We start from the raw sequence: 11,256 nt of genomic DNA, 5'->3' as shown, positions 1-11,256 counted from the left end.
CTGTTGAAAGTGATCAAAATATATATAGTACGACAGAGAAATGCTTTCATGGACATTTTGTAACAATATGTCCTCCTAAGTTTTACAATCAAATGCAATTGTAATGTTAGCATACAATTCCTAATCTTCAATATGGCTTACATAAAATATGTGCTAACTACTATTTTGGACCAAAGATGCGAGGATTTGTACAAGCATCTGTTTAGTCCCATTCTGACTATATGTTGGATAGATCTTGAATATGTATAGAGAATCAAGAAATCCAAATAACACGTTCAAATTAGATTTTTTAGATAAAGTTCTGAATTGCGATAGAAGCATTGTAAATTGTATTGATATTTACCTCTCCTTGAACATTTGATGTTCGATTTAGCTCCCTTCATTCTTGCACTTCAGGTAGCAGCTAATAATATGATTTCGTAGACCATCGACACACCAACCTTTGTATATAATGACACAGATAGCCAAGAGGCTTTTGTATAATGGAAAAGCCAAAAATGATTATGGGTAGAAGGCAAGATATGAATACAAATGGCGCATCACACCATGATACCACAATATTGCCCACTAGGCTAAGATACATGGTCATCACATGGAAATCGGTAGATGCCCATGCACACATACACTTCCGTTCTGATACCCAAATATTCATCCCCTTCCATTATCCATCATATGATGGGCGTCATCTGGTTGATCACTATCACAACCAACATTGCCGACATAGCGAACAACAGCAGCATTACTGAATATGAATAAAAGAAAATTAAAAGAATGAAAGTCATGCATGTAGATCATATAAATTGTAATCGAAACAAGGGTTCATAAAACAAAGAATATAATTAAAGCATGGTGTTAATGACGTAAAAAGATACAAGTCTACCATCAGTAGTAGGGGTGACAATGGATTGTCGATTACATCCATTTCAATATCCAATTTAGATTGGATTTGGATTTAGTTTATATTATCCGATTAGATCCAGATCTAAATTTGGATATTTATTTATAAATTAGGCCAAGTCCAAATCGGTATTTGCATTTTTAAGACCTTTCGGATCCGGATATCCAGTGACCTAGACAAGCACATAACCTCCAAGCTACATCATAGCTTCTACCTCATATAGCTAGTTTATTTTATTTACTCAAAGTATTCAGATCATTAAATAATCATTTCATGCATATTATGATATTTCATATTTTAATCATTATTTTTATTAAAAATAAATCTTTTTTTAATAAAAATTAAAAAATATCTTTATGATATTTCAAAACTCTATTGCAAAAAATATTTAGAAATACTAATAACTGACATATTAGTACATTTGTATATATTTTCTTTTTACAGACTCTCTAAAAATATGTCATGATTATTTCTTATTTATGCTTTAATTAAAGAGTAATGATGGTATTTGATGCAAAAAAATATTTAAAATAATTTTAATTTTTTAGTATTTTAATTTAAACCAAGTTGAACTACTAACTTGGACCCTTGACCAAAATGGCCTCCATGCAAGTATACTAATTATCCCTGTGTTTCATGTAACTTGCATAGTAAATTATGCTCCTATCCTTTATGATTGTATAATTAATATGAGTTTTCATCATTGAATTCCACTAAAATCTATTTTATATTCAAATAATATTCCATGTATGTCTATATTTGGATAGAAAAATATGGATGTGACTAATATCCGGCTTGTACCCGTATTATGACAAACATGGATCTACTTAATATCCGATTTATATTCATATCTGTCTAAACAAATATAGATACTAATTTTGGTAGCCGTTTAATTTTCTTATCCATATTCATATTGATAGAAAAATATGGATATATCAGTATTCAATATGTTTTCAACCTGAAACAATAGGGCAACCAATGATGCCAAATCGATTTAGATATATAGGTCCTCATGTGGAAATCGTTAGATGACATGTAGATAGGGGTGGCAATCAGGTCGGATCAGGTCAGATCGGATACAGATCGAACTTGTTGTGAATCGGGTCAAAAATTCAGCAACCCGAACCCAACTTGTTTATTAAACATGTCAAAATTTCAGATCTGAATCTAACCTGTTTATCAAACAGATAACCCGACCTGACCCATATAACCCATTTATTAAATAAGTCAAGTTAAGTTAGATGAATTTTTAATGAATTAAATAAATTTAAACAAAATAAATAGATTAAGCGAGTTGGATTAAACATATCAAAAACAAGTTAAACAAGTTTTAAACATATTTTTAACAAGTTAAATGAGTCGGGTTATAACCCGACTCAATTATTAAATAGATCAAAATGAGTTAAACGGGTCAAAGGTCTAAACCTGAACCCAACCCATTTAACAAACAGATGTAGACAAGTTGACTTATGTCACAAATCCATTTATGTCAAATCCAAACCTACTTAAGGTGAACCGCTCGCAAAACGGATTAATAGATATGTAATTCCAAGCCAAAGCCCATGCATATCCATAATGGGGCAGCAGACGATGGAATTCTTTGTGAACTGGGAGGCCATACCCCACGTAGAAATGCCAAAGGGTTAGGGTGGCCATTTTCCAAGGATCTAATCTCCTTGGCTTTTCATTGGAGGACATTGTCCCCAGATGCAATGCGATACCATTCTTAACTAAGCCTTAATCACAAACTAGTTGGGGTACCATTCTTGGGCTGCATATTTATATATAACATCATATATACCAATTCATGCATGCACATATGGATCATAGATAAAGATCAGCAGCTGATCATGCATGTGTACCTCCAAACTTGTCCGGTGAGACCTAACACAATCATCATTGCTGATCAAAGTCACTTACCGGCATACCAAAACAAAGCCTATTTATTTCATGATACCTTTTTTTTTTGGTGCAACGGCGGCTCACACCCTACGGGTGTGGATGCAGCCAACAAAATCCGAAAACAACAAAACAGATAGAGAACTCGGCACTATGTCATGCTCCCTCCAAACAAAACCTCCAGAGTGGTGAGTCGATGATACCTACTATTCAGATAAACAGTCAACCAACATAAGAAGAATTACGCTGAGCCAACATGCAAATGGTTACTAAACATCACAACCATCATATATAGTCCATGCATCCAAATAGGAAGTCAAGTAGTAAAATACATGGCCAATACATACATAGCTAGTCAAATAGCTAAATACATGTCCACAAATCCTGTCTGAAAAGCACAGAATCTGAGAAAAAGTACAATGATGATAAATTACAAGCCATAAGACCACCACCTTACCTAGATGAACCAACAGAAAAATAAGGAGACAAGAAACACAGCCATGGCCAAGAGGAGTGCATATAGAACCATCTCATAGCCTAGGAGAAAGAGGAGCAACAGTAATGGTCCTCTACTCCAGGAACAATAATAGGCATAAGGAGAAATACAAGCAAAATGTGAAATCAGAAAGAGGAGTTGGAGACCATCAGTAACAAATGATTTCACTAATGCAAATCAATCTCCCAACGTGCAAGTACAAGATTGCTGTTCAACACATCTAAAAGAATTATAAACCTCAAAAAAAAAAAAAAAACCATGCAAGAACAAGGGCTTGACTCTGCTGTTCTCTGCTCACCTGAACAAGTTTGAAGCACAAGTAGAGAAGGAAACCACAAGCTGATGTCCTTTGATGCAACCAGACAAGTAGTCGCTACCCCTGACCTCTCACCTGCAAAAACAAGGAAAAATGGATCAAAAATTGTAAACCTAGAAGCTTAGATTCCCTTGTCCATTGACTTCCTGGCCTTCAATATGCAGTCTATGGCTCAAGAGCACTCAGATAGGGTGGGGATCCATGGCCATTTACCTTCAACAATGGCAGATGAGGAGAAGGCGAGGAAGAAGCCTCCAAGGGCCGGATTAAATAGACCTCATAGCGCTGAGAGGAGCAGTAGTGGAGTGAAGGCACAATCAACTACAGATCAAAGCGAATAGGCTGGATGGATCATAGATCAGGGTGGTTGCGGCTAGAGTAAAGAGGAGAAAAGGACGGGAGGGAGAGAGGGTGAGAGATGAACAAGGGCAGTATCAGTCATTAGAGAAATTACTGTCCATCACCCCTCTCCATCTCTCTCGAAACAAGGTTTTTTCAAAGTCCTTGAACCCCCCCCCCCCCCCCCTCTCCCTCTCTTGGGGGGAACAAAAGCCATCCCCCTCGTCCTTAAGTTGATTGAACTGTTGGGGATGGAAACCTAGGCTGGATTAAAAAACCGAAAAAAAAAAGCCTACTTGGGTGTTATCCTAGGACTAGGTGGGGATAAAACCACCCTGACCCATTTCCAAACTAGGCCTAAAAGACTTTGGAGCAATGAAGGCGACAACAACAAGCACAAGAAGGCATGGCTTGCGTTAGACCGTATGCAGCAGGTATGCTGGTGGTTCATGAAGGATGGAGATAGTTGGACAAAAGAAGAATAATGAAGATTTTTCCTAATATATTCTCATCTTTATTCTTCCCCTATCCAATGACAAGATGGGAGAAGGATTTATATTAGACAAGAGGGTCATAACAACATGTTTTTTTAATAAAAAAACAGGGAATTAATAGAAAGAGAAAGAAGAAACCAGACTCCAAAAAAGGCCTAGAGAAGTAGCATAACTACTATCATGGTAGAAGATAAGTAAATTGAGAAGATCCACCACAAAGATAACTTTTGGCCGAATTTTGGGATACATCAATTCCACAAGTTGTTATCCACACAAAAAGGAAGGAATGGTTGTTTTCAAAATGTCAACTCTTCCCCCATGGATTACGGGGATATGTGTGAGCTTTTGCAGCTTGCAATAGCAGGAAAAACCCATTATCCCTAAGTCATCCCTGAATTTAGCTGGCCCCAAGATCCCCACCTACTACTGACATTGAGGTATGCTTGAGGGTCTTCTAGGCCCTAGCTTTAATTCAAGCTGGAACTGGGCTTGGGTCAAGCTTGAAAAGCTAGCTTGAAACTGGCTTAGGACTAACTTCAGTCAAGCTCGAGGCAAGCTCAAATTAGTTCCAACTTGATTTAAGTTTATCAAGTCAAAAGAGGCTCATGCTCAGCTTGGTTGAAAATAAGGATCAATTAGGCTCAGTCTTAATCCTGACCCTAACATTATATAAAAGCAGTTACCTTTCCCAACTTTTGTATTTCCATTACAACTCTAATTAAAATTCTCCTTTGGAGGCGCAAACCACAAAATCATATATAGAAAGATTCTAACATTGCTAGACTCTAAGAAGGGAGTCTAAGCGGGACTCCTTTAGTTGGGATTCCCGTGATTCTATGCATAACTAGAGTCCAACATCCTCCAAAATCCAAATTCATAGTCATTTGTTGGTCATAGCTAAAGAAAAAAAGGCTTATCTAGATTAAGAACATGATATATCAAATATCTTGAAGAATTTCATGAGGGAGGCATATTTATGACCAATCCATGCTAAAAATTTTATAATCTATCCTATATCTAAAAAATTTAAAGTAACCATGTGAATTTGCACATAAATTATAACTAGACAAAAAATAAATGAGCCAAGCTTGATCTCAACATCTCAAGCTTCAAGTTTGAAATTAATTTCCAGCCGATATTGATCAAACCAATATTCAATCAAGCTCAGATCAATTACAACCCTAACCAACATTACATGGGCTTTTACAAATGGGCCAACCGCTACTACTATCCATTGCTATGCCAGCTATAACCAGTGGTCCCCTTCTTTTACATGGGTGTGAGATGATTTCGGTGGCTATCTCATAGGCCAATGAAGAGACAGATGAAACTACCTAGTTGGCCTATCCCTCTTGTTTCCGCTCCTCTTGAATATAGGTCTCAAGTATAATTTCTATATTAGAAAATAAGGAAAGGCCTATAGCTGCAAGTCTAAGTTTAAAAAGAGTAGGTGGGGTATTTTAGGGTTTAAAGATTGTCTTGATGTTGAAATTTAGATTTTTATCTGCAAAAAATAAGTCCAGATACTTTTTTTTTTATTTTTTCTCCTCTTTATATGTTGGTGGATCAATTTTGGTCTGCAGAATGTGCACCTGGTCCTGGACTATAAGAATCAAAGAAAAACAAGAAATATTTTCTTGCTATTTCTCGGTTCAAATAAATTTCAGATCCATACAACTGTGGATCACTTTTTTCAGAATGGCTCTTTACAAGTTTTTGGCTTCTGGGGTTTGGTGGGGCCAAGCCTGTGTTCTCCAAGATTTGCAATCATAACTCTTAAGATTTTCGTACATTGAGTTCTCACCACTTAACAAGAGATCCTCTAAAATTAGCATGTATCATGCTTCCTATAAGATATTAGGCTTATCAACAGCTATGACTCTTGGAAGTTGTTAAGGGTCATCCCCCACATCCAGTGCAGGGCCACAAGAATTACCACTATATAATTACTTCACAAACATGTGAATGCACATTGTAGTGTCTGACAGTCTCAACATAGACCTTATCATAACTTTTCATCCTTAAATCTCATAGAACCAATTGGCATGGAACCTTACGTATGCCTCCTCTAAATAAATTCCTTTGAGACTTTCAATTATATATCAAGGCATGAAAGTGGTGATAGTGGTTGATCTTCCTCGTATAAAAGTAAAATGGTTCTCTAGACTATGAACGAAAATCATATAGGGCAGGCATCATAGAAAGAAATATAGGATAGGGCTCCCTTTTTTATATGTTTCCTCTTGCATCTATCTTAAAGAGGAAACCCAAAAGTCAAATAGGGATAAAAGGAATCCCACCAACGAAGTCCGTCAGTCACCTAACTTAAAGAAAAAAAATAAAAAAGAAAAAAAAATTGCACATGCCAAGAGAGACCATCTGCGAAGAAAAACCATCCGCAACATCTTTCTTCCTCGTCAAGCCTCTTCTTCTATCCTCTTCTTCATCAAGCCCTCTCCCATCCGTGAGGGCTTCTTTCTCCTCCCGAGTCTCTCTCTCTTTCTTTTAGAAATTGTGTCGATTTACCTCAAGGTACATATTGAAATATTTGATAACTATTTTGCTAAGTGTGCATCGTCTAATTGTGCAGTGTGTACTCATGAATACAGTATTTCGAAAACTATGTATCAATTTACTTGAAGGTATATATTGGGTTCCTGCTGGGTGTGCATCAGAAAAGCTTAAGGTATGTATCAGGATGCCGACAAGTGTGTATCACTTAGTCATGTAGTGTATACTGTGAGAATCATATTCTGGACTGTGTATCGATTTACCTAGACATATGTATTGGAATATTGGATGACTATATTGCTAGGTGTGTATCAACTAGCCATATACTATGTACTAGTGAACATCATATTCTGTAAACTATGTATCAATTTACCTGAAGGTATGTATTGCGTTGCTACTATGAATGTATCAATGAAGCTTACGGTATGTATCAGAAAATCAATGAGTATATATCACTTGATGAGGAAGAAAGAGAATGCGACGAACTTTCTTCGCGCACGATCTTTATTGGCACGTGAAAATTTTTCTATTTTCTTATGGAATTAACGGATTCCGTTAGAAGGAGAAGTTCTATTTTTATTTGACTTCTAGGTTCTCTTTAAAATGGGAGTAAGAGAAAACATGGCAAAAAAAGAGTCCTGCCCCATATGATGTATTATGGTGCCTGCCCCACATGATTTTTGTTCCTAGACCATTGTAACTTGTTCAAACATAACTTCATCAATGGTTGTTATGTCTAATGTTTGTTATGTCTAATAACACAATCGCATCCTTATAGGTGGCAAGAAATAGGTATATTTTACACAGGAAATTTCTTAGGAAGCATATGCACTTTCAATTGCAAGATCAACCATTACACTACGGAAAGTCCAAACCATATTGCAATAGCAAACTTCCAAAACTACATTGGTGTACCTCGAACATGTGCATGAAAAAATTATCAATATCAAGTTTCTTGGATCAAGATAAGTTTGTTTTGAGTACAACTAGTTCTTAAGATTTTCAATAATTACTCTAAAATCTGCTTAGAGCGTGAGCTTTGGAACAACAATAAGGTTGCTCTATTGTGACCTAAAGGTCATGGGTTGGAAACATGGAAACAACCTCTCCGCATATAGGGAGAAGTATAGTACATCTAACTCTCCGTAGACCCTGCAATGATAGGAGTCTCGTGCGTTGGGCTGCCCTTTACTCTAAAATCTTGCTTATGAACAAAATTATACATCGTTTAAATCTACAGCCAATTATAGAGATCAGAGAGAAGCTGATATAGATTGAGCATATAGAGGAAGTACTTGCAGATAAACTCTATAAGTTATGACAATCATATCAAGAAAATGCTTGCAAAAGACATTTCTTCTAAATATCTATATGATTCTGTTGAAAAGAATTACAAATAATCAAAAGGAGTAAAAGAAACACCAGGGGTCTGAATCAATAGCCTTAACAGCCAAAAAGAAAAATGACAGAAAGAAGTACAGATTAACTTAAATTAGACACATTGTACCATTCATATAGTCATAGAGGATTGAAGTTGAATTCATATTTCTCACACGCTACTTTCCTCTTCTACATGCCACAACTCCTTCACTTTCATTCATCTTGTCTCCTTTCTAGTTACCTCTTTCTCAGATCTGAACATCTGGCTTCAAGAGTAATGCTTGACTAGAAATATAAGTGGCAGATTATCAATCGCATCTACAATTTAAGCCTGCCAAATTAGATTTATGAAGACTTACTGCTTCCACAATGCTAATTATCATGAAGATAGTATACTTATTATTGTAAATGACAATAAAGGTTCTTGCCAATGCTTCATGAAAAGTTAACCATTTATATACTCCTTTTTAACTTCTTCTGCAAAGTGTCTAATATTGAGAAAACATAGAAATATATAGATATCTTTAATAGTATAAATAAAAACAAGAAGGAAAGAAGATGCTACCTTCAGTGAAATCATGCAGTTAAACTGCTGCTCTATGTCTAGCAGCAGATCAAACTCAAATACCCTACAGAGTTCACAGGAATAGACATGTCATCCAACAGGATCAGCAGAGGTGCTCTCAGCAAAAATATAGATAGTAGGAACACAGGACTAGGATATTGGCTGCTCTCCATACCAAATGATGCCGAGAACATAATCCCTCAAGCAAATTCCACAAAGTCCAACAACTTTTAATAAGAATTACTTTCTCACATGCTGTCTATGCAAAATTGAGGCAAATAATGCTGCCTAGTCACTGTATGAGACACATTAAATTCCTCCAACAAAGGTATAAAGATGTGGAGGCAATTGTCAAAACCCCATCCACAAAAACATATCCATGTTTAGCTCTTCTAATTTCTCCAAGCATACAATGCTAAACTTGATGTTTTGTCAGCCCTGAGCAACAGTCTACCCATCCTCTGTTCTCTTTCTTCTTCCACATTACTCATCTATGTTCATTAGCTTCCAGCCTCAAATTGACTGGAACTAAGTAAACCATCAAAATATGCCTTCGGAATAAGCCTTCCCTCAGCAGTCCCCAATAGCAACCTAGTGGCCAAGTGGCTCTTTCCCGATACACGAAGCCCCTCCAAAAGTTCAGCCAATAAATCCTTTTCAGGAGCCATCCATCTCTCCAACATTTCCATCAGCACTTCAATTGCCCCTTCAAAGTCTTTGTTCTTGCAAAAGGTAGATATCAACAGCTTGAATGTATCATAATTCGGATGACAACCACTCTTTTTCATGGCCTTATAAATCTGAAATGCCCTCTCCGAATTCTGCCTCTTGCACTGCCCAGATATAAGAGCAAAAAAAGTTGATGCATTTGGAACAAGGTTCTCTTTGTCAAGCTCCTTCACCAAGTATGCAGCCTTCTTTGTCTTCCCTTCATTACAGAGACCCAGAATTAGAGCATTGTATGTTATTATATCAACCTCCACCCTACTTTTTAACATCTCCTCATAAAGCCTCATACCCATCTCGCTGTTGTTAATCTGACTATAACCATTGATCAAAGAATTGTAAGTCACAGTGTTTGGACTCACATTGGCGGCTTTCATCTCGTTGAAAACTTTGTTGGCCTCCTGCAAATTCCCTTCCTTACAGAACCCATGAATGAGTGTATTGTAGGTGACCACATTCGGTTCTAAACCCTTCTTGCCCATGCCATTCTTGAGCTTCACAGAAGCACCCATAAGCCCATTCTTACAGTGTGCGGCGATCAACGTATTGAAAGAAGAAACAGTGGGAGTAAAACCCAAAGTCTCCATTTTCCCAAACAACTCCAAAGCCTTCTCCAACTTCCCCGAGTTACCGAGAGCACACATGACCATGTTCAGAGTATAGACATTCGGCGACATCCGGCACCGCCGCATATCCCGATAGAAGGCCAAAACGATGTCGCACCGGCCCAAATCGAGCAGCGAGCTCATGAAAGCATTGCAAGATCGGATCTTTGGAAGGAATCCGTAGTCCCTCATCCGGCAAAACGTGTCGGTGGCGTTTCTGAACTTCTTCAGGTGGGCGTAGGCTTTGAAGATCGAATCGAAGACGCCCGGCGTCGAATCACAGAGGCGGTACGAGTAGAGGATGGCATCGAAGAGCTCCTCACTGGAATTTTGGGTTCTGGGGATGAGAAATTTTCGGAGAATCGACTCGGCGGACTTGAATCTCTTGGCCTTGGTGAGGATGTGGAGGATTATGGAGTGAGTGTCTAGATTTTGGGAGCTGGGGTGGTGGAGGGCGGCCCAGTCGTAGAATTCGAGGGAGAGGACGGGATCGCGCTGGATTCGGAGGAGGATGTGGTTGTTCCGGAAGGGGGTGAGACCGGTGGCGAGGGCAGCGATCTTGGGCCACTCGCCGTGGACGAGGTGGCTGTGGGCGACGGCGACGAAGTCGTGGTCCTGGCCCCGCGGCTCAGGGATGGTCCGGTGGGGGATTGAGAGGAAGCTAGGGTTCATCGCTGGATTGGAGCTACGGTTTCTATTGGCATGATCGAAGGAGGTGGAGAAGCGGCGAAAGGTGAGATATTTCATGCTGGAATCTGGAGGGCCTTTGGTTGAGACGGAGGAAGGAGAAAGATCTGCGTACGATTTGCACCTAGGGCGGGAAGTGGGCCGGTCCGGGCCAAGTTATGCCGCTACCCAAACCCGATCCTTTTTTCTTTTTTTTTTGGATTTGAGCCGAAATTAGGTTCCAACATTTTTGAATAATCTAGGCCCATGCCCCATCCGAGCCTAAATTCGGGCCCGGCCCGAACCCAATAGAGCGGTCTGAATTACCGTTTCGGGCCAACATAGATTCGGCCCGAACCCA

General features: G+C 38.4%; 1 protein-coding gene across 10 annotated transcripts; it reads right to left on the bottom strand.

Moving 5' to 3' along the window:
- Positions 1–306: 306 nt before the first annotated feature.
- On the bottom strand, positions 307–11,054 carry LOC103714917 (pentatricopeptide repeat-containing protein At4g26680, mitochondrial). 10 transcript variants are annotated; one of them, XM_039127420.1, is made up of 3 exons: positions 8,899–11,054; positions 3,592–8,664; positions 307–742 (listed from the first exon to the last, which is right to left on the bottom strand). In XM_039127420.1, the coding sequence occupies exon 1, from the start codon at positions 10,974–10,976 to the stop codon at positions 9,399–9,401; it is 1,578 nt and encodes a 525-aa protein (XP_038983348.1). In that variant the 5' UTR covers positions 10,977–11,054; the 3' UTR covers positions 307–742; positions 3,592–8,664; positions 8,899–9,398. The 10 variants fall into 10 exon arrangements, with proteins under 10 accessions (XP_038983348.1, XP_038983349.1, XP_038983346.1 ...); XM_039127421.1 differs by lacking the exon at positions 307–742 and adding an exon at positions 2,857–3,000; XM_039127418.1 differs by lacking the exon at positions 307–742 and adding an exon at positions 3,064–3,500.
- Between the last annotated feature and the right edge of the window lie 202 nt (positions 11,055–11,256).

This window comes from Phoenix dactylifera, chromosome 6, assembly GCF_009389715.1.
Source record: "Phoenix dactylifera cultivar Barhee BC4 chromosome 6, palm_55x_up_171113_PBpolish2nd_filt_p, whole genome shotgun sequence".
NCBI classification, from domain to species: Eukaryota; Viridiplantae; Streptophyta; class Magnoliopsida; order Arecales; family Arecaceae; genus Phoenix; species Phoenix dactylifera.
This window is presented reverse-complemented; position numbering and strand designations above follow the sequence as displayed.

What these genes read in the sequence shown, in the direction of transcription:
- LOC103714917 (XM_039127420.1), bottom strand. Translation starts at nt 10,976, where the DNA reads ATGAAATATCTCACCTTTCGCCGCTTCTCCACCTCCTTCGATCATGCC.